The 24,093-nt window shown below is 42.4% G+C and overlaps 1 protein-coding gene and 1 long non-coding RNA gene across 2 annotated transcripts in view; one reads left to right on the top strand and one right to left on the bottom strand.

Annotated features, from left to right (window-relative positions):
- LOC309326666 overlaps positions 1 to 24,093 on the bottom strand; it is a 271,304-nt gene that overhangs the window by 205,523 nt on the left and 41,688 nt on the right. The gene's annotated exons all lie outside the window — the stretch shown is intronic.
- On the top strand, positions 3,523 to 11,701 carry LOC309328415 (vomeronasal type-2 receptor 26-like; the record flags this gene model as incomplete). Its single annotated transcript, XM_081838414.1, has 6 exons — positions 3,523 to 3,740; positions 4,387 to 4,678; positions 5,088 to 5,888; positions 6,930 to 7,070; positions 9,386 to 9,512; positions 10,800 to 11,701. The coding sequence occupies 6 exons, from the start codon at positions 3,523 to 3,525 to the stop codon at positions 11,699 to 11,701; spliced, it is 2,481 nt and encodes an 826-aa protein (XP_081694540.1).

The following is a 24,093-nucleotide window of genomic DNA, read 5'->3' as shown; positions in this document are numbered from 1 at the left end:
TATATTGCATTGATCATAACGTAGTGGCTGAAACCTCATTTTCCAGTACCCAATGTTTAATAAAAGTTTGCTTTTGAAATTGTGTTGTGATTTTCTGGGTTAAAAACTGTTTAGGCACATTTTCAGGACCCCATATGTTTGACTCACAAAAGAGATCCGCCTCTCATATGTGTTTTTAGAAATCCATGGGTAAGTTATGTGTACATGAATCAACTTACACTCCCTGGGCATCAAAATAATAGCATAGCCAAAAATCTTACTGCTATTAATTATCTATCCTCTCCCTCCCTCCTTCCCTCCATTCCATATTGGTACATCTGGACTACATTATGATGTGGAGGCCTGAATTGAATGATAGGTGTTAAGTTGTGGGTGAACATATCAGACGACACAGCGATTCTTCCAAAGCAGCTCTTTATTTGTAAGCTGGAACAGAACTGAACTGAAGAGCTCAGTCAGCCTGCTTATATAGAGCTCCAGAACAACGTAACTGTAGCAGCTTTCTAAAACTATCCAATCACTGAACGTCACTTTCAATCCTTAATTTGCATACAAACTATCCAGTCACTGAATGTCACTTTCGATCCTTCATTTGCATAACTATCTACAGTATCCCCCTGCTGGCCCAGGGTGAGAACTTCAGTACATAATAATAGGGGTCTGTTAATAGGAAGGAAATTAAATAAAGGGGAAGGCTGCATGTGAAATCCTTCTAATTCCTGTATCCAGCAAGTGTTAAAATATAAGCCAGGCTACCTTCCTGTGTAGAGGTGATTGCCTCGGTGATGGGCCATTAGGAGAACAAAGGAAAGGGGGCTCTGTGCGAGACAGGAAATGGTTGGGCCCTTCCTTCAGTTGGTTGGAAGGACAAAGCCTGGGTTTAGTTTGCAGATATGTGACATAAAAAATAAATCAGCAAGCTGGAGAAAGTGTCAGAGAGCAATGTTTGATGTCTTTTTTTAATCCAAAGCTAAAGGTAAGAGAAAAAATAGGCTTTTTAGGGGTGTTAATGCTGTGAACCCCTCCATCGTAGGCTCAGGTAGTATACAGTATATGTGTAAATAAACCATATATCTTAAAACAGCCCTTCATTCGGCGGCAGGATCGGACCTACAGGCACGGTGCAGCCTTTTACTGGGCCACAGGGCAGCCTTCTGCCCCCCCCCCCGCCTCTGACTTCAGGCCTTCTTAGGCCTCCTGTGGCTACAGCCATTCCCCCCCAGTATCAGGTATGAATTGGGGCCACACAGCCTACTTCTGGGCTGCTTGGCAGCCTGCTTAGGCCTTCTACAACTGGCACTGCTTGTGAGGGTGTGTTGTTGTTTTTTATTCGGAGGGCTCACTGGGGTCTCCTCCCAGTGCCAGGGCAGTCCCTTCCCTCCTACCCTTGGCCTACTGTTTATACATTTGGCTTTGGGGGTGCAATTCTTGCTGCTAACTTATTGCACATACGTAGGTTGCTGGTTGCTGTCTCTTAATTAATAGGATAGTGCCTCGTGTGGCGTGTTGGGAGTTTAACAACAGTTCCTGTACACGGGACAGGTGCCGTTTTCCCATTGTGTGAGCACTGCAGTGGCTCGCATCCCCAGACTAAATGTTCTCGGGCAAGGCCCTCTTTTCGCAGCTTTCACAGCACAGGAGGCAAAAATGGACGGAAGGATCCAGAAGTGGCCCAAGGAGTGTCAAAGGCAGGAGCCCAGTACTCAAGAAGCGCCATGCAGAAGTAACCCCCTTTTCCTCCCTAGCCCCCTCCCCTGTTTCTCTTGCTGCCATGCTGTCCCTGTGGGAAGATGATCCCAACAGGGAGGCAGAAAAATACCTTGAGGGAGGATTTCACAACGACTGCCGCTTTCCTGTTCCGGTTTGCCTGCTTCTAGAAAAACACCACCACCACCCCATCAAAAGCCGTTGCACTTCGCATCTGGGAAAACCATTCCAGAAATTCCAGGGTTTGTTTCTGGTGGACAATAAAGTGGTGATGGAGCGGTTCCACGAACTGGCACCCAAGGCAGCACAGACACCAGACGCCTTGCCCTTTGACTTTTGTTGCAGGTGTGCCCGGCATAGAAGTCTGGGTTGTGGGGCATAGCATCTCTCACTGGGCCACGATCCACGTTGCCTCGCATATGTGGGGACCCAAGCTTGACATCCACCCTAAGGTCCACATACATTGGATGGGACAACGATGCAAGTGTTGGGATGTGCTGGTGCCCATACTGCGCAGATCTGCAAAGGCGGACCTAGATAGCGTATGCCCTATGCCTGGCAACGACCATCCTATGGTTCTAACTCCTCCCGCACCAGTGCTGGAGAGGGGCCACTAAACTTCGTATAAGTTTTACAGTGCAAAAAATTTAAAGGGCAATGTGTGACACGAGGCACCAAATCGGCGGTGTCTTCATTCGAGTGGCAATTCTGAGCTGTTTTTTTGGTGGATGGAGTACATTTGACCCCCAATTGCAACAGACTTTGTTTGAGCAATGTGTGCCAGGCCCTCAGGGATTGGTGAGTGGCAGGGTCTAGTCCTTCTTGGTTGGAGAGGGTGTTCACCTGTAGGTATCTTGGTGGGGAGACCCCAGTTGGGGTCTCGGGTGGCGGTTTTAGGCCTTGGTTGGTATTCTATAGTCTATCTGTGAGTCGGGGCAGCATATTGATGCACCCCCGTGCAATGGCGTTTGCAGGGCCCATTAAAGGGTTGATGTGGGAGTCACTGGCCCTAGAGCAGTGGTATATAGGTCAAACTCCCGGCTTTGGCGAAGTGGGAGGGCATGCTGCGTTAGTTAATGCTTTACAGTCCCCTCCCACAACCTGACTGCCCTGCACATCCTCAGCCCCTGTTGGGTATGAGAGGGGAAACTTCCAAGGCCTAAGCCAAGGTTCCTACACCTGAATTCAATAAAGTTGTGGTCATAATTTCAAGAGGCCAGTGCTATGATAAACATGTTCCTTTCCTCCCTCTCTTGGGACCAAAGGGTTGTATTTCCAGCACTTCTTCCTTCTTCTTTATTATTGTTAGGCAAAACGACATGCAACTAAGAGGAAATGAAAACTTCTGTTAAGAAAGACACACAAGTGACTATCTTCCCTTTAATTATGAAAAGAACTGTAATTAATGTTCCCGCTGATCAAAGCACCTCATGGATTTGCACAGTACACTTTTGAAGCTAATGAGAAAGTCTGTGAAAGGTACTATAATGGAGACTTTAAAAGCCTGGTGCCCTTGGACTGTTTGGGATTACAACCCCAGCACCTGCAGCCAGCTTAGAATGCTGTGAATTGTAGTCAAAAACATCTGAAGGATACAAGGTTGGAGAAACCTGATAAAAAAATATATCACCTCCAGCCATCATAGCTAGACTTGGGAATCAGAAACCAGCAAGGATCCATCAGTGTCATCACCTTTTTCTTTCCAGTTTTCACATATGAGCAGACTAAAAGGCCAATTAGGTCAGACTACTTCAGTCACAAAAGCTGTAATACTCATAGGGGCATCTTAGTGTATAGGGAAAAATTGTACCAAGGATGGTGGGATTATTGGTCTTCCTACTGATTCTACTTCCTAATGCTATATGCAAACCTCCCATTGTTAAATGCCATGTCCATGATCCTCACACTCCACTTCATCAGTATCACCAGGAAGGAGACCTCATCATTGGTGGCATAGCCTCTCACAGCATCATCGTCTCCAGTTCAATAGCCTTCACCAAAAAACCCCTACCAACATTGCTTGAAGAGCTAAAGTAAGAACTGGATAATTTCTCTTCTGTATTTTGATTCCTTCTTTGGACCCTGGAGAGATCAGTTTTAGAGGAGTGGTAGTTAAACTGTGGCCCTGCAGTGGTTGTTGGACTCTATCAGTTCCATCAATAATAATGTACATAGTAGTACAACAACATCAGGTGGGCCACAGTTCTCAACCATTGTCCTAGAGGCAGAACTACTGTTTGGATGGAAGGAGATGTGTTGTAAGAGAAATGTGGTCAGGAGGCTCTCCACTATTTTCCCCCACTGAATTAAACATTCAGGTATGATATGAAGACATGTAATATTGTTGTGGAAATAATTGCATCAGTTTTGCTTCAGGGCCTCGAGAGAATGAAATAAGGACTTCTATACAGATTATGAAACCAGAATTAAAAATATAGATCAGGGACATTTAAAAGTCTGCACTCCCCTCCCATAGAGTTGTCCCCTACATCCCCTTTCTACCATTGTAGGCAAGGAGGAGGATCACTTGTAGTGATATCTATTCAAGAGTTTCCTGCCCTGCAAAAAAAAATGAAGGAAATAATAAAGAATACTAATCAGGATGACGTAGAACAGAGTTGTGATAAATTTACAAAGTGTTACATGCCCTTCTGATAGAAAATGAAAATCTCTTTTTAGAGTGGTGCCAAAGAATTACCAGCACATCCTGGCCTTGCAGTTTGCAGTGAAGGAGATCAACGAAAACCCTCAGCTCTTACCCAATGTCACTTTAGGCTTCCACATCTATGACAGCTATTTCAATGCCAAATGGACCTTTCATGCCACAATGTTACTCATATCCACACTGGAAACATTTGTCCCCAACTACATCTGTGACATCAAGAAAAACTTGATAGCCATCATTGGGGGACTGGACTCCCAAATTTCCCTTCATGTGGCAACAATCTTGGATATCTATAAGGTTCCACAGGTGAGATACGTTATCTCTTTCAAGTTATGGGAATTTAACACATCCAGATAGATCTGGATAAACCAATGTGCACATTTCAAATAATCAGGTAGGCCATGCTAATGGCAAATCCTAGCTAAGAGATAAAGTCTTGATAACACATAAGTTATTGCTTCAGATGTCCCTGATATATGATGACAGCTAACTGGCAGGTAAGTGTCCCTTGGCTTAGCAAAAATAGCATGCACAGGTGAAATGGTGAGGATTGGAAGGCCCAATTTATAATTGCCCCAGTGGTGCTCATAATACACAAGTCTAATATATTACTGTTGCTTCTGTCTCTTTCTCCTACTCTCACAACTACGTTTAGCTGATATATGGCCCTGCTCCAGTGATGAATGATAAAACTCCAGGCCTTTTCTTCTACCAGATGACGCCCAAGGAAACCCACGAGTATAAGGGGATCCTCTCTTTGCTTCTGCATTTTAAGTGGATATGGATTGGGATCCTTACTTTCTATGATGAGAATGCAGAAAGATTTGTGCAAACTGTGGTCCCACTTTATTCTGAGAATGGCATTTGTTTTGCCTTCATAGAAAGAAGTCACAAATTTACTTACGTCTCTGAAATTGACGATATGTTTAAACTGGGGGCAAAAATACATGACAAAATAAATTATAGCAAAGCCAATGTAGTCTTGTTTTATGGAGAATCATATGCTGTGGCCTTTTTTAGATGGTTGCCTTACCTATCAGAACTGGAACAAAGTTCAAATACGCCAAAAGGTAAAGTGTGGATCATGACAGCCCAGGTAGAGCTCACTTCTTTTGTCTATCAACAGACTTGGGATACAGAAATACTCCATGGGGTACTCTCATTCACAACTCACTCAAATGACCCACCAGGATTTCATCAATTTGTCCAGAGCAAAACCCCTACCCGCCTGAAAGGAGATGGCTTCATCTTGGACTTCTGGCAACAAGCATTTGGCTGTGTATTTCCAAATCGAGTGGTTGGCAGTGTGAGGGGAGATATTTGCACTGGGCAAGAGAAGCTGGAGAATCTTCCTGGTCCTTTCTTTGAAATGAGCATGACCAGCCACAGCTACAACATCTACAATGCTGTCTATGCTGTGGCCCATGCTTTACATGCCCTGTCTACATCCCAAGTCAAACACAGACCAGTAATGATCAGGGGAGGAATGAAGTTTCAGAATCAATATCTGTGTCAGGTAATGGGCTGAACACCCTTCCTGAAAGAGGTTCAAAACATGTTCTGTTTCCTTTTCTATCTATCACTTTGGTAATTGTCACTTTGCTATGTAACCACTGCAGGAGTCACCAGTGTAGGTGCAGCAATGCCCTTGAAATCTTCCCCAGCTGCCCAAAGCCACTTCCTCAATTCACTGCCCTTTGGCCATGAGATAGTTGCTTTATGTCTCTTGTAATGCAAATAGAGCTACTAGACTTCCCTGCCTATTGACATCAGACAGACAACTTCACTGTATTCATTTAGGCACCTGCTTAAAACTTTTTTGTTTAGGCAAGTCTACCCAGAGACATGGGTCTTGATGGATTTTAATCTCTTTTCATTTTACTGCTAATTTTAATTGTTTTAAATCTTTTAAATTTCTTCTTTTATACTGCTTGAACTTAAAGTAGCAATACTGAAAGAGAACAAAAGAAAATGAATTCTATCCAAGCATGATATAGCCAACTTCTAGACTTTGCTTTCATCACCATTCCTTCCTCAACCTGTTTCTTCAGCTATTTACACCATAGCTGTCAACTTTTCCCTTTTCTCGCGAGGAATCGTATTTGGAATAAGGGAATTTCCCTTTAAAAAAGGGAAACGTTGACAGCTATGATTTACACCAACCTTTTAGACGAGCATGGGGCTGATTCCCCATTTACCTCTGAAGTTGGTGCATAAAAGGAGTAATATATCACATAGCATTGCGTATAGAGAAAATGATATATTTTAGATAACAAAACAAACAGAGCACCCACTTTCTGTTAATAAAGTTTTTATGGCTGTGTGGGCATTTGCTGCAGGAGATGTTAAGATGTTAAGAATCTGTAATTCAAAATGAACTTCCAAATGTAAGAAAATCTTTCTATATATATAAATAAAAATATAAAAAGAAAACTGCTTTCCTTCAAGGAGTATATTTGGAAACTTGCCATGAAAGTGAACATCATGATTGTCCTTTGCTGAACTTTGCTGATTGTCCTTTGCCTTTTCTATACTTTCTCTTTCTTTTTCAATCCAGTTCCATCATTTTCTGAGGGGTATCTCATTTAACAGCAGTCCTGGGGATAAGATTTCCCTGGACCAGAATGGGGAGATATTGGCTGGATTTGATATTACCAACTGGATCGTTTTCTCCAACCAATCCTTTCAGAGAGTGAAGGTAGGAGGGGTGGATTCCCTGGCTCCTCCACAGCAAGCGTTGACCATCAATGAGGGAGCCATAAAATGGCACCATTGGTTTAACCAGGTAGGGTGCGAACATCAGCACTTTGTACTTTGAACACTTTAACATAACGTACAAAGATATTTTCATTGTACATTTTTCAGTCTTTATAAAATTGTATTATAGATGGCACAAGCTAAGAATTAATGTTATAAGCTGAATTCATAGCCTGTATACTGGTTCTTGTTTAACTGAAAGTGAATATAAGGACTGAAAACTTGAAGATAGATTTTGGTGATATTGAATATATTGTTTTGAGCTTGGAGAATCATTCTGGATGAAACCCTGGTTTCCCCTTGCAATCCTGGGATCCTGTATTCTTGAGGGGTGAAGGGAAGATTGTTGAACTCACAGCTGTCCATGGAGGCACAGGTCAAATCTGTATCCAGGGCAGCTGTTTACTAGCTCCATCTGGTACGTAGGCTAAGACCCTATCTGCCTGCAGACTGTCTCGCCAGAGTGGTGCATGCTCTGGTTATCTCCCGCTTGGACTACTGCAATGTGCTCTACGTGGGGCTACCTTTGAAGGTGACCCAGAAACTACAACTAATCCAGAACGAGGCAGCTAGACTGGTGACTGGGAGCAGCCGCCGAGACCATATAACACCGGTCTTGAAAGACCTACATTGGCTCCCAGTACATTTCCGAGCACAATTCAAAGTGTTGGTGCTGACCTTTAAAGCCCTAAATGGCCTCAGTCCAGTATATCTGAAGGAGCGTCTATTCCCCCACCGTTCTGCCCGGACAGTGAGGTCCAGCTCCGAGGGCCTTCTGGCGGTTCCCTCACTGCAAGAGGCCAAGTTACAGGGAACCAGGCAAAGGGCCTTCTCGGTTGTGGCGCCCGCCCTGTGGAATGCCCTCCCATCAGATGTCAAAGCGATAAACAACTACCTGACATTCAGAAGACATCTGAAGGCAGCCCTGTTCAGGGAAGTTTTTAATATGTGACATTTTAGTGTATTTTTCATCTTTGTTGGAAGCCGCCCAGAGTGGCTGGGGAAACCCAGCCAGATGGGCGGGGTACAAATAAATTATTATTATTATTATTATTATTATTATTATTATTATTATTATTATTGAAATAGTTCCTTTGTCAAGGTAATGGCTTTGACTGGCTAGTTAAGTCTTGTGGCTTGCAGTTATAAATACAGGGGTACCTCGGGTTACAGACACTTCAGGTTACAGGCGCTTCAGGTTACAGGCTCCCCTAACCCAGAAATTGTGGGACGCGGGTGGCGCTGTGGGTAAAACCTCAGCGCCTAGGACTTGCCGATCGCATGGTCGGCGGTTTGAATCCCCGCAGCGGGGTGAGCTCCTGTTGTTCGGTCCCAGCTCCTGCCCACCTAGCAGTTCGAAAGCACCCTTAAGTGCAAGTAGATAAATAGGTACTGCTTTATAGCGGGAAGGTAAACGGCGTGCCGGTTTGTTTGGTGCCGGTTTGCTGGAGCAGCTTCGTCATGCTGGCCATGTGACCCGGAAGTGTCTGTGGACAGCGCTGGCTCCCGGCCTCTAGAGTGAGATGAGCGCACAACCCTAGAGTCTGTCAAGACTGGCCCGTACGGGCAGGGGTACCTTTACCTTTACCTAACCCAGAAATAGTACCTTGGGTTAAGAACTTTGCTTCAGGATGAGAACAGAAATCGTGCAACAGTGGCGCAGCGGCAGCAGGAGGCCCCATTAGCTAAAGTGGTGCTTCAGGTTAAGAACAGTTTCAGGTTAAGAACGGACCTCCAGAACGAATTCAGTTCTTAACCCGAGGTACCACTGTATTTCAGCCAAAAAAGTGTCCATGTTTCAATTTTCAGCACTTTCTAAACTGTGGCTCCATTTACAAAATTACTATAAAGTTTTGACACATTTGTACATCTCACAAGGCAGATTATGCATGCTGTGTTTCAAGGATTTAGAATAGCAGGTGTATAACTCAGAAGCTTAATTTGCATTAAGGGACACCACCACAACCCGTTAATGTCACTGTGGAAAACAGGATCCTTACTATAGAGCATATTAAAAACTTTACTGTATAAACTGCAAAAAACCAATAATTTATTGGAGTTTCCACTATGAGTCAATGGGAGATGTCAGGAAATGTTTCAAAATGGAATTGAAACAGGCTAGTAAGTGAATTTCTGAAATGAATGTTGTTGTTCTTTTGCAAATTCCTTTTAAGGAATAGCTTAACTTCCCCTTTTAGCTTTTCTTTGAGTCCGGTTATTTTATATATATATATATGTCTTTTATTTGTGTAATAGACACAGCCTAAGTCTGTATGTACTGAGAGCTGCCGCCCTGGTTTTTGCAGGAAGGTGAAGGAGGGGGAAGCATTTTGTTGCTACGATTGCATCCCATGTTCAGAAGGGAAGATTTCAGACCAGGAGGGTAAGAAATTGAATGTATATAGATATAGCTTGTTGCCTCTAATTGAAAACATGAATATTAAAAAAAATGCAATCACCAAGGTTCCTTTTTACAGCTTATAAAATATTGAGAAATTTAGCTGAAGAGGGACGTAATGAAATTGTGTGTGTGTGATAATTTGTGATTGTGGCTGTTGAATGCTGTTATTAAGGAATAATCCTATAGCAAGATCCACCAGGTTGGACAGGATTAGTATAAAGCGGATTTTTCAGATGAACCAGGAGGTTTCTCTAACAGCTGCAAATATGCCAACGTATCTCCTTCATCCAAGCTGAGCTGAATGCAATGCTTCTTAAATTGATAGAAACCTTGAAAGGCGAGTGTTACCAGGGTGAAATGGGGCAGGGGGGATTTGGATACAATGCATGAAGGCTATTCAGCTGGAATCTCAGCCTAAATTAAGTTGATGAAAAGGGTGGTATAACCCTAACACTATTTTAAAAGCTTGTTTTCTCTCCAATAGCCTTTGGCTGGCTCAACCAACGACATCCCTGCTTTAGAATGGATTTTGGATCTGGTGCACTTTATGCCGTCTTAATTTATTCCAGGCTTGTTTTACTCCATCCTCTTGCCATAGTATTTCTCCATAAATGTGATATCTTCTTCTACAGCAGTCCTTGAAATCTGTTTTAACACTTTGGCTAGAGATGGCTAAATCTATTTCAAGACCTTGTTACTTTCACATAATTTTGCGCATAATTTGTTTGATTTATTTCATACTTAATCCTACATTTTCTATCAAAATCTGTTTAGGCATATATATTTTTCCTTACAAATAATGTTTGAATGTGCATTTTCTTTCTGGTAACGTATTGAAACATGTATTTTGATGCCCTTAAACTTCAGAAAATTGTGCGGTAATGTTTGGAGAAGTGTGAAATACTTAAATCCAGAAAACAGTTGAAAGGTGTTGATTAGGTTATCTAATGAAGAAATTTACAAAGTCTCAATTACACAATCAATCATTAATGAAGGAATAAAAAAGTGTGAGCAACCAGAACAGTGACAGGAAAATCTGAGTTGGCTTCTGATTGTAGATCAGGAAGTGTCTCTGTGGTCCTACCTCTTGCATTTTGCCTCAGTCGGTATTCTACATCGGATAGGTGAGAAGGGCATGGTTCCATCATTTTAGTCTTTATTGTTTGAAACTCCTTGTATACTTTTTAAATCATTTTAATTATGTATTTTCAAGTAGTGGCATGTTGCTCATATTTTTGGGATTAAGAACTATGTTGTTGTTTTTCTCAGACATGAATGACTGCTATGAATGTGAAGATGAAAAGTATCCAAACAAAGATAAGAATATATGTATTCCCAAGCATGCAACTTTCTTGTCCTTTGAAGAACCTCTGGGCCTCAGCTTAGCCGGTTCTGCTCTTTCCTTTGCTTTCATTACAGCACTGGTATTGAAAATATTTGTGAAGCACAGGGACACTCCCGTTGTGAAAGCCAACAACCGGGACCTCACCTACGCTCTGCTCATCTCCCTCTTGCTTTGCTTCCTTACCTCATTACTGTTCATCGGATATCCTGACAAAGTGATGTGTCTCCTCCGACAAACTGCTTTTGGCATCATCTTCTCAGTGGCTGTTTCTTGTGTGCTGGCAAAAACCATCACTGTGGTTCTGGCTTTCATGGCCACAAAACCAGGATCCAGGATGAGGAAGTGGGTGGGGAAGGGACTGGCAAACTCTATTGTCCTCTCTTGCTCCCTTATCCAAGCACTAATTTGCACTGTATGGCTGGTGATCTCTCCTCCGTTCCCTAATGCTGACATGAAATCAGTGACTGAAGAAATTGTAATGGGGTGCAATGAGGGGACTGTGACCTTCTTTTACTGTGTCTTGGGCTACATGGGCTTCCTAGCTTTGGTCAGTTTCACTGTGGCTTTCCTTGCCCGGAAATTACCTGACAGTTTCAACGAAGCCAAGTTCATCACTTTCAGCATGTTGGTCTTTTGCAGTGTTTGGTTGTCCTTTGTTCCTTCCTACATGAGCACAAAGGGGAAATACATGATGGCTGTGGAGATCTTCTCTATCTTAGCCTCCAGTGGTGGGTTGTTGGGTTGCATCTTTTCCCCAAAATGTTACATTATTTTGTTGAGACCTGAGCTGAACAATAGGGATCACCTAATAAGAAGAAAATGCTAAAGAAATCAAATTCTGTGTCACTGCTTATAATATCTAGAAGAGCAATTTTTATGTATACCTGAAAAGAAGATAAACAATTTCACCCTACAGATAAACAATTTCACCCTTTCTAATCCCATCTTATTTTTCTGCATTTGGCTGTGTTAATGTACGCCCTGCTCCACTCTAGTGGAAATTTCATAGGATGGGTCTGTAGAAATCCTTTAAAAACTGGACATAAAAACAGTCACAAAATATAAGCACTGAGGACTAAAAGGTTTATGAAGGACATGCTCTGTCTCCCCCGCCCCCTTGCTTTCTGCAAATCTTTAAATCTGACAATTAATCTGAGTAAAAATGTTTTGCCATCACAGCCACACCAAGGAGGACTCAAGACGTCACTTTAAATTGAGGGAAAGGTTGCATTCATTAAATATAACATTAAGAAAAACTTAATGAGGAAGGGAGGGGAGAAAAAAGGGAAGGAGCCAAATAAATTACGAGCTAATTTAAAGGGAAATAAATATGCCAAACACTCAAAATGTAGTTATTTCAGATCCCAATCCTTTTGGGTTTGGCTGGATTTCACTGGTTTTTAGTCCAATAATGATATCTGCTTTTTGGCAATATGCTCCAAATGCAAATAAACATCAAAAGAGAAGAAACAAAAATTAAACCTGAAGAATTTCACGAGGAAGGAGAGGAGATTGGGATATTTTGGGGTAATTTTTTTTTCCAGTGCCAAGTGGCTTCAAAACATTCTTGCCATTGCTTGTTTGAATCTTCAGGTTGCTTGCCTCTCTGTAGTCAGAGCCCAGATAAATGATTCTGTGTTATTGGGATTCTCAAACTTTTGTCTTTGATAGAAGCACCTAGCAAGATTAAACCCTCCATCTCTCAGTTGTTGGTGGTGGAGGAAGAAGTTGTAGCATCTCCTTTTTTTAGCTGTGAAATAAAAAAAGTGTACAGGCCGGATGGAGTGCCAGCAACTCTCCGTTTGTGTGGAATTTGTGTTGCGAGTCATTACACAAATAAGTGGTCTCACGTAAGCCTGTCCCGCCTCTGTTCCACCCCCTTCATGGGCCACAAATTGACGTGTTCATCATCAGTCATGGGTCCATCAGGAGCACGTAAAATGTTCCCTGCCTACACATATAATTGCAACCAGCAAAGACTTAGGATGGCAGGCACTCATAATGGCCTCATGTCTTGGTTGCTAATATGGTTGGTTTGTTTGCAAGTTGGCAGGATACCCATGTAAATGACAGAAGAGGCTTGGCATTTTTTTCTTCCAGAACTCACCAGAACTCAGTTCAGGAAGCTTTCATGTGGGCACCATTGCCATTATAAGAGAACAAGGGAGGCGTTCATGCAGAGTTTTGGCATCTCTTTTTCTAGAAAAATAGCACTGAGAAGGGGCATTGGGCTGGACCCTTGGTGGCAATGGGCAGGAAGAGGGCCCCCCTCTAGTGATCCTGTGGAGTTTCCCAGGAGTGGTTCACACCACAGGGGCTTCCGTAACTAAGGGTTATGTTAAGGTTACCAGATTTTTTTCAATGAATCCGGGGACACTTTTCAACTTCAATGGATTTTGTATGGGGGCTGATTTGCAAATCCAGGGACTGTCCCCGGGAAACGTCAAGGCTCTTGGCTGCTGCAGGAAAGCACAGCACACCTCTGCTGCCATGGGGAGGTACAGTGGGGCCCCCTGCTGCCATGGGGAGGTGAGGCAAGCCCTCTGCTGCTGCACCAAAGCATGGCACACCCTCTATCACCACAGATATGTATCAAGATATCATGACATTTAGCTGGTGATATATTGTGATGTTGAAAATCAGATATAGCCAAACCCTAATCTGGATAATATTCCATTGATTGAAGTAGTAAAATTGATTGAAGTAGTAAAATCACACTCCAGTTTTCCCCATCTTTCTTGATCCTGTGTCATTTACCCAGGAAACCAAATTAGAAGTCAAACTAACACAGAATGTACCCTTGAGGACAGCTCTGTAACACTTGCCTCACAAAGTTTTACTTTTTAAACTAGCTCCCCGGGACCAGATAAGACACCAGCAAATGCAATCCCCATGGGAGGGGAAATGAGCAATTAAAAACTTCCACACTCTCTCTATTTACTCTTGATTTACTGATCGTCCTGCTTTTTAGGTAGATCTCATCCTCGCAACACACACAGCCAGCAGATGGAACTCAACCAAACAGCTCCAAACTGACGCTGAGCTGAACAGAGGTTGCTGCAGAAAACCTTAAGAAATATCTGCTGGGGTTTGCAGGTGAGTGAAAAAATACTTGAGGGCGTATTAGATTTTTCCAAAGGGCAGGTCAAGGCTCTGGTATAATGAAATTTTGCAGACTTCTCCAAGGAGCTGTCCAGCAGTTTCTATCTGCTGATCTGCTCTCTCCCCTTCTCTATCTCCAGCACTCCACATGCCTTTTGGTGGCTAGATTTCTTCTGGACATAGGGGTAGCATAGAGACTGGTCATCATTGTAATTCGCCATCCAAAGCAACTGGACACTATGTATAGTACCTCCAGGATCAGAGCTGGCATGCCTCTCTATGCTGGAGAACAAAAGTGGAAGATGGCTGCTGCTCTCAAATTCTTTTTGTGGGTTTCTCATGGGCATCTGTCAGAAGACAGAACACTCAGCTAGATTACAGCAGCCTGATCTGGAATGAATCCATCCCAGCATGTTGTTAGAATATGGAGGTTAGGGAAGTGGTGTTCCTTTCTAAGGGAGAATATAAGAAGCTGAGCAATCAGAACTACCCTCCAGATCAGACTGTGGCTCATATACACATCACAGTTCATTCCATTTTCCCACTATTTCCTGACCATCCATTTTCAAATTACATTGGCTCTTTTAAGAACTAAGGAGGAAAACAGTGTAAGTTTAGCCCCATTTCCATAATATTTGCAAATGATTTTTCTGGCAGCAAATAACATGGAAATTAGCACTAAAGCTACGTTATATTCCACTATAGTTCTGGAAGTTGTTGTGTGAAAGATCAAATATAGTGTGGAAATTAACAGTTACATAAACAATGTGTGGATGCAGCCTGGGCCGTCTAGCTGAGCACTCTGTCTTCAGACAGTGCCAGATGTTCTTTGGAAGGGAATCTCAAAATAGGGCATGATAGTGTCATCTGACTGTTCATAATTCTGTCAGTTATTTCCTCTGCTTCTGAACACACTATCATGCACAGGAGGCATTGAGATATCTTTGTGTGTTCACACATTTATTTCTGTAATTTATTCTTACTGAGTATCACAATGTGCTGGGGCAACAAATTTCACAGGCTACCCATGAAATGTCCAACTGGTTCCTTTCACTTTGCACAATAGAAAATCATGGGTGTTACATCTAAAGTGCCATCTACAGTAATACTGATATTGGCACCAAATGGGCTACTTCTACTTGCTTCTACTTGCTGGTTCTACTTGCTGACTGTCTTTCATGGGCTGCAACCAAAACAGGGCTGAGAAACAAGAGGGAAGAGCCAGCATCCTCAGTGGAACCTCGATAAGTCCCCCCAAAATGTTTGTTTCTAGAAAGTGGCTTTGGTGGGTGTTATAATGGATTGGACAAAGTGAATATTATTATTAATAATAATAATTTATTATTTATACCCTGCCCATCTGGCTGAGTTTCCCCAACCACTCTGGGCGGCTCCCAATCAAGTGTTAAAAACAGTACAGCGTTACATATTAAAAACTTCCCTGAACAGGACTGCCTTAAGATGTCTTCTGAATGTCAGGTAATTGTTTATCTCTCTGACATCTGATGGGATTGTTTTTATATAGCAGACAGATGAAGAATCAGAAATTAGTTATTTTCTAAATCTTATTTTTCTGTCTTTCTCTTTTAAGCTCTTTTCTACTCTTACTCTTTCTTTCTCTTTCTCTATTTCCTTCTACACCCCCACCCTTTTTGTGTTTTTATTTTATCAAGATAAAAGTATTGGTTTGCTGTTTTTTTAAAGGGGGAGAATATTAAGTTTTGAATTTTTCTCTATAACCCTTAATAAAAATTAAAAGTAAAAAAGTAAAAAAAAATCTTTTAGAAAACAGCAAGGAAGCTGAATGTTGGAAGATTCAGGGCAAATGAAATCAAGCACTTCAGGAGGCAGTGATAGCCACCATAACTTTAAAAGAGGATTAGGCATATTAATAGAAGACAAGGTCACCAATCACTACCAGCCACAATGGCTATGTTCTGCCTCCACAGTCACAGGCAGTGATGCTTCTGAACACCTGTTGCTGAAAACCTTAGGAAGTGAAATTGCTCTTGTGCTTGGAACTCGCTTTCCATGTTTGCCACAGGCATCTGGTTGGCTACTGTGAGAACAGGATGCTGGACTAGATGGGCTATTGGCCTGATCCAGCAATATTTTATTACGTTCTTACAGGGGGAGAATCCTACCTCAAAACAGCCCAGTGAGGACTGAACCTGCTCAGAGTGCCAGCAGCCTGTTAATGCTTCTTCAGGGTGGCAGTGAAGAGATGGGAAGCTAGGAGATGGGGAACAGAGAGGGAGTATCCAGGAAGAGGAGATGGCTAGCTGGGACACTCCACAGAGCACCACTCTATGATTAGACCTAACTGAGTGCTACTAAGAAACTCTACTTTCACTAACAGCAACCCATTATATGCAGGGAACAATGGGAACTGGATGCAAACAATTTTGAGGAGAAAAATCAGGGCTCCTGCCCACCCCGCATTTCTTGGACGAGGTGGGTGAACAATGTATTGGAAGGGGAGAATGGAACCAAGGCCTGGGATGTATTTAAGAGAGATGTGAAAAGGAAGACCATTTTAGGGTGTTGATAAGATGGGGAAGGGTCATAGCACATTGGCAGAGCAATTGCTCTTCATGCAGAAGATTCAAGGTTTAATTCTCAGCAACTCAAAGTAAGGTTGTGAATTCTCTCCTGGTTGTAAACTCTGGAAAACCACTGCCAGTCGGTGTAAACAATGTTGAAGTAAATGGACTAATGGACTGCCTCAATAATAAGCAAATTCCTATCTTAGGAAAGGACACCAAAAGAATATTAATTTCTGAAGAAAAATAAGATCAGCTTTTTCTTCCTCAACAATCTTTCTTACCTACCACCTTTTATTAGGCGAATTAAACCCTTTTGTATTCCCCTCTCCCAGTAATTTCATTATTAACTTAGATAATGTATAGTTTCTACACCTCAAAATAAAGGAAAGACCTGAAAACATGTGTTTTTTTAAAAAAGTTGAGGGAGAGAGGATGGATAAAGGAAGTAAAAATAAACAATCTGTTGGGAAATTACTTCACCCCCAAAACTACTGTTGTCATTTTTATCTCTATATCCTTGGTTGTTTTTTTAATATTGTGGGGCGGGGCTGGCAATAAAACGTTGAAAGTGAATGGGAAGAAAAGCAACACATATCATCATCAGCTATGACCACACACTCAACCACCCTGTCCCATCCATTAGAAACTATACTAGCATAATTAAATACAAAAGACACACAAACAAAAGGGAAATCAGTAGAGAGAGGTGCACTGAAACAAAAGCAATAGTAATAACAATAATTTATCTCTGCTTTTATTATGATTATTGTCTCTATGCCTCAGTTTTTTGTGTTTTCTATTTCAACTCCTTTTTGAACCTGCACTAGAATCATTTGTTCATTTACTTTCTGCAACGTAATTTTTCTACTTCTCAAATATTGATTTTTCCCCCCTTTTTTGCTTCATTGGTGTAACAAGACCTGGTCCAGAGTGCCTTCTCATCCGCCTTTGTATGCTAATAGCTCTGAATCTAAATCAGAACAAGAGAGCACAAGTCTCAACAGAGAGGCCTGGAGGGCTGTATTTGGTCCCTGAACCTGATATTCCTCATCCATGCTCTAACCCAGCACTCTTAACAAACTATTGTTCCCAGTATTCCCATGGTGTGTCATTTTCTGGTTCACCTCAGGCAGCAAGTTACCTTGGGCTGGTCCTGCTTTCTATAAGATTGGGAGCCTATGACCCTTCAGATATTTGTTTGGACTCTTGACTGGCATCATCCCCAGCCAGCATGCTCAGGGATGACAGGAGATGGAGTCTGACAGCATCTGAATGGCCACAGATGATACTGATTTGGATGGAGCAATAGTACGATGCAGCATATGTCACCCTATGATGTTTTTGTGGACACTGTACGAATCACTAGGACAGTAGCCTCAGGACCCAGCCAAGAATAATAGCAGCTGACAAACAGATACATCATTTGCTGATTTTACCTAAAGCTTTGATGGAATCATCTCATTACCCTTGCCTTTCTCCTTTTCCTATTTTTACAGAGATATGCACGAAGGGAATGATGTCGGCAAACCAGACAGTGGTGACCGAGTTTGCCCTGTTGGGCCTCTCTGAAACATGGGAAGTCCAGCTCATCTTATTTGTTGTCTTCCTCCTCCTCTACATTGGTACGCTCTTCAGCAACATCCTCATATTCTCAGCAATTTTCAGGGATCAGCGCCTTTCAGATTCACCCATGTTCTTTCTGCTAGGTCAGCTGGCTTTCCAGGACCTCTGCCTGTCCTCCTTTGCCATCCCAAGATCCCTCTTTGATTATGTTGCCAAATGCCATGTCATCTCCTTTGATGGCTGCATGGCACAAATCTTCTTTGTCCATGTCTTTACAGGCAGTGAGATGCTCCTATTGGTGGCCATGGCCTATGACCGCTATGTAGCCATCTGTCATCCTCTCCATTATGTTTCACTCATGAGCCGGCATCATTGCATTGGGCTTGTGCTTGCCTCCTGGGCTGGTGGGCTCCTCCATGGCACTGTGCAACTGTGTTTCATCATTAATGTGCCTTTCTGTGGGCCCAATCAGGTGGACAGTTTCTTCTGTGACCTCCCCTTGGTCATCAAGTTGGCTTGCATTGACACCTACCCCTTGGAGGTCATGATGGTCACCAACAGTGGCATTTTATCACTGGTGTCTTTTGTTGGCCTGCTCATCTCATACGGATTCATCCTCTACACAATCCGCTCCCGGGGTCCCTCTGAAGGGACCACCAAGGCTGCGTCCACATGCACCTCTCACCTTATTGTGGTCACCATGTACTTTGGGCCCTGTTTGTTCATTTACCTGCGTCCATCTGCCCGGTTCATGATTGATAAAGTTCTCTGTGTCTTCTACACCTGTGTCACCCCCTTGCTGAACCCAGCTATCTATGCTCTGAAGAACAAGGAGATGAAAGCGGCCATTGGAAGTCTGTTGGCCAAGCTTTCTGGGCAGGTTTCCGCTCAGGGCCGTCCCCACCATTAGGCAGTCTGAGTCAGCCACACCCAGCAGCAGGTCACAAAAGGCAACAGATCATTGGTTATTTGATTTATTGTTCCTCTTATGTTTATACAAGGTACAGAGAAAGTGGATAGGGAGCTTTTCTCCTTTCCTAGTCCTAAAACCCAGGCTCATCCAGTGGAACTGAGAAGGAACTATTTATTTAGAGATGGACACAGTTGATCAGTGAAATTTCCTACCACAAGGGATGGCACCATCTTCAACATCTTTAGCAGATTAAACAAATTCATGGAGAATAAAGCTTATGATGGCTAGTATCAGAAGCAGTAAACCCGCAGTGGCTTGGGGAACAAGAGTGCTGTTGAGCTCATACAGCATGGCTGTTCTCATGACTGATAGGGAAGGGAAATTGAGAGCTATTGAGGTCTCTTCCAACTGTACAATTCTGGCTGTATTTGTCCTGTATTTAGCTGAAGGCTCAATGAAACTGGGCCAAAATGGCATTGGGCCAAGTTGAATTCAGACAGCTCTAGATGGGCCCATGCTGGGCTGGGCCCCCAAGAGTCATCTAGAGTTGTGGGGTGGAGGGTGGGAATATTTCAAAGGATCGTTTCACCCTCCTACTCAGTTGCGGGTGGGAAAAGGCAAAGCAGCATCTCCTTTTTTTAACAATGAAATAAAAAATATTGCTCTTCTGCAGTTTTTTTTTTTGTTTGTTTGTTTTTAGAATATGTGTGTGTTATACTATAATGCTATAATGACATGTTCCCTTTATTCAAAAACAGTAGTGGAATTTTCTATCACAAGGGGCACTGTTCCCCGTAATTGCAATGACTGGTTGGGTACAGAAGGGATGAGACAATTTTTCGGGCATCCATGTCCCAGGCTGTACGGAACTTTGGGCACCAACAGCAGGTCAAACCATTTGGGTAGCTGAAGCGGAAAACTGCACAAATTCAAGGGCTGTGCATTTTCATTACCCCAACCTGTGTCAACCCAGGGAAAACACATCAAGGATCCAGACTCTGATCAAATTGGGGGGAGGGGTTTGTGCTAATATTGAATTAGTTTACACACACACACACACACACACACACACACACACTATATGGTCAGCTATAGTAACAAACCAAGATGTATTTGTGTTTTCTTCTTATGGCAGTTAGAATGTTAATTAATAGTCCAACCTTGGAAAGACTCAAAATGGCTTACTCTGGATTACTGGGACAAGAAAGTATGGGATGTAGCCTTGATGAAAAAGCTACCTCAGCCACTACACCTGGCAAGGAGTAGAAGAAAACAGACTCTTTTGCTGAAAACTAGTGGAGCTTTATAACCTTCCTTTATAAAGAAAAAGCAGGCCAGCTAGTGCCTATGGCTTTTCAAAATATACGGCGTATTTAATAGACATGTGCAAGGGTGCCAGCTTGAATAAAATATTGGGAGGCAGGTAAGCCCCACCCCACATAATTGATCACAAGACACGGCGTGCACACACAATTTGAATCTAATCAATACAAATTAAATGTCCATCAACTGGGGGGAGGGGCGCCCCCTCAAATCTTTTACTTTTGAAAGGGGCAAAGGGACCTTGGCCCCTAGGAGTTGGATCCTGTCAACATGTGAATCGACGCCTGTCCAAGGAGATCCACTTTAGCTTTCTTCCATGTTGCCAACACCAACTGTTAATTTATAGTTATTGTTTGCTTACATTATGTGTTTGGTCAGTGCTTAATTTGAAGCCCCTCTAGAGAGAGTGGGGGTGGAGGAAGGAGGAGGGGTGTGTGAAAAAGAAAGTTCAAGAACACTTTTTATGGATCCACATGGTTTTTCTTTATTTTCAAAGCACTGACTGTTAATGAAGCAGCTTTCATCCCCCTCTTCCACAATGTACCTCTCTCATCTTGTCATAACATTCTCCACCCGTTACTCAGGAGGAAAGATTTGCTCACCTTCAGACAACAAGAGCAGGGAACTGTGGACCTGTAAATGTTGCTGGACCACAGCTCCCATCATGCCTGACTATTGGTTAAGCCAGCTGATGGGAATTGAAGCACAAAAACATGTGGAGAGCCACAGGTTCTGAAAACAAAGCCTTCACAACTGCTTGCCTTTCTAAATGGAACTGAAATCTGGAAGACATCGAAGCGACATATTCACATGGCCTCAGTATATTCCCATGACGCTGTTCAGAAAACACCAATGCCAGCCTACCTGCTGGGTGACCTTGGACTGGTCACACTTCTTTGAAGTCTCTCAGCCCCAATCACCTCACAAAGAGTTGTGAGGAGGAAGGGAAAGGAGAATGTAAACCGCTTTGAGACGCCTTTGGGTAGTGATAAAGCAGGGACTTCTGGGTTAGCGCCATCGGCAATGGCGGCGTTCCTCTGACTGAGAGGAACCCGCTCCGTGGAATTCGGGTCGTGCCGCCGTGGCGAAGGCGGAGACCCTTTAGAAATCCCAGGCGGATGAAGCCTGGGAACGTGGGATTCGGCTGACACCAGGAGCGCCCCCCCTACCCACAGGGAAACCCCTCTTCGGGGGTTCCGAAGTGACGTGAGGTGAGCGGCGCGGTGTTTTGAATCGACTGCTATTTTTACGGAGTGAAGCCGCGTAGCCGTTGCCGGAGAGCGCTGACTTTTTCTTGTGGACAATTGGATTTCAAACAACAACCCGTGAGTAGAACGGAAATTGGATTTTTAAAGTATTTTTAAATTGGCACCGATCGGGAAAGGTCTAAACAGGAAGTCCGCCTCCCCTTTCTGTAAATAAACTGAAACAAAGAACTTGTTAACTAAGGTCGTGGAGAATCTTATGTAAAGGATTTAAATTCCACTGATTGAAACTACCATCAATATTCTTTTTGGAAGTAGGGGAGCCTGCAGGAGAAGGTTAAAATTCGGGAATTGAAGCGCCACTTCCCTAAACCCGGGAGTGGTCCGTGAGAGCCCGCTGACGGTGAATAGATAAATTTGACAGCTGTCAAGTTAGCTGTCAGGATACAAAAGAAGGACTTTGTTTCTACTGTTCGTTTTTGTTACAATCTTATGTTTAAAAAGAAGGAAGGAACTGTTACAATTTAACGTATGGGACCTTTGGGTCTGTGCTGGAAGGAGTGTCTGTGCTGGAAGGAGCTTTGGGATATCGTCATAAGGATGCAGATGGGAAATTGTTTTTAAAGATTAAAGCCCTGGGAAACTAGTTTTTGACCTTGGACTGTTTAAGGATGGCGGTCGGGAAGGAAATTGAGTGTGAACTGAACAGGACATTTTATCTCTTGGGAAAGCTGCAAGACCAGATAAATGTTATGGCTACTAATGTGGTAATTTTGGGAACAAAAGTGGGTATTAGTAAAGAAGCTGACAAGAACTTGGCACAGGAACCTCTTCCAACTGAACAAATTGGAAAATTTGAAGAGAATCTTGTTGTGATTAAAGTGATGAAAGGGGGAGCTGTAACCCTACAGAGGCAAATGGTGGACTACAACTTGAGGCCTTACATGATGGCAACTAGGAGAAGCAAATTTTTGGAGATGGAAGCCTGGCTTGGTCTGGAAAATGAAAGATGGAGAGATCACCCTATGTAGAGATCAAATGACCTTTGGGATACAAATCTGAGCCAGGTGGAAGTTGGAGCTTTGGGGGCCTTTGGATTTGAAAGGAGTGTGAAACAAGATTTGGAATATGCTATAGGCCCTATTTTTAACTATGGAAGTTTGGCAGGAAGGAATATGATTACCGTTGGGTTGGAGCTTCCCCGAGATCTGGTTTTCAACACTAAAGACTATCAAAAAGATCAGCAGAGGGGACATGAAAGAGACTTGAGAGCCTCAGACTTAAGATCTCTGGGTTGATGGTTTTCCGAGATTGATGGAACTATTGCTAGGGGCCAAAACTGGAGAGGGGATCTGGTGGAAGAAAATTGGGAATTTAAAGTGTATATAATATAATTCGTTGTTTGTTTTTTTTTCTTTTCTTTTAATGAGAGATGGGAAAATCGTGGAATGGAATCTTTTTTTGACCCTAGGGGAAACGTCTTCAGAATAAGTACAGATATATAAGTTTTAATGAGAAATAAGATTAAATAAAGTAAAAGTGGATGGTTATTTGGTGAAAGAAAGAATGGAAAATTACAGTATATTAAGATAAGATATAAGGATAAAAATAAGATGAAGGATTTGTTGAAATATCTATATGAAATAGAATATAAAGAGGGGAATTATAGTATGTTAAGACAAAATATTAGGATAAAAACAAAGTTGGAAGGATTTGCTGGAATATCTAATTGAATTAGAATACAAAAATGGGAGGCGTGAGGAAGTCAAGGAAATAAGTGAATGTAAGTAAGTGAGTTAAAGGTTTGACTTGTTTTTTTTTACTTTTTTTCTTTTCTTTTTTCTGTTTTTGATGATGTTATTTCTATATGTACGGTTTTTTATATGTATATGTACTGTTTTTTCTTTTTCTTTTTCGATTGTTTTCTTTTTCTTTTTTTTCTGTAACCTTTAAAATCTTAATAAAAATTTGTTTTTTTAATAAAAGATAAAGCGGGATATCAAATCCAAACTCCTCCTCCTCCACTTCTTCTTCTTCTTCTTCTTCTTCCTAGTGGCCATTCAGTTCCATTTATTTTAGTAAGTAAATTTACTAATATTTATTCCTCCACATACTGCTCATGTACATTATCTCAGTTGTCTTTGCAACACCTTTGTCAAAGAATCAGCAGTATTATATTGATTTGGGGTTCACAGATAAGCCATGTGTGCACTTATGTTCCTAAATGGACACCTGGTAAATGGAATAACCCAAAATGTTCCTGTTAATCTTATTATCCACTTCATATCTTGTACACTCTTCCTTCCTTCTGATTGGTATAGTTGGATATCATTTGATTGATGGAGGTGGTGGACTCACACATTCAGAAAATAGGGAGAAAATCATCCCCCAGTTTCTCCCCATCTTTTTTGATCCCTTGCAATGTACCCAGGAAACCAAATTAGAACTCAAACTTAGCACATAATGTACCCTTGAGATCAACTGTGTAACACTTACCTGAAAAGTATTACTTTTCTAATTAGCTGCAGAAAAGCAGATAAGGCAGCAGTAAATGCAGCCCCCGTCA

This window comes from Podarcis erhardii (assembly GCF_964252035.2).
Source record: "Podarcis erhardii genome assembly, chromosome: 13".
Lineage (NCBI taxonomy): Eukaryota > Metazoa > Chordata > Lepidosauria > Squamata > Lacertidae > Podarcis > Podarcis erhardii.
The sequence above is the reverse complement of the archived record's forward strand: the minus strand, read 5'-3'. Positions and strand labels throughout refer to the sequence as shown.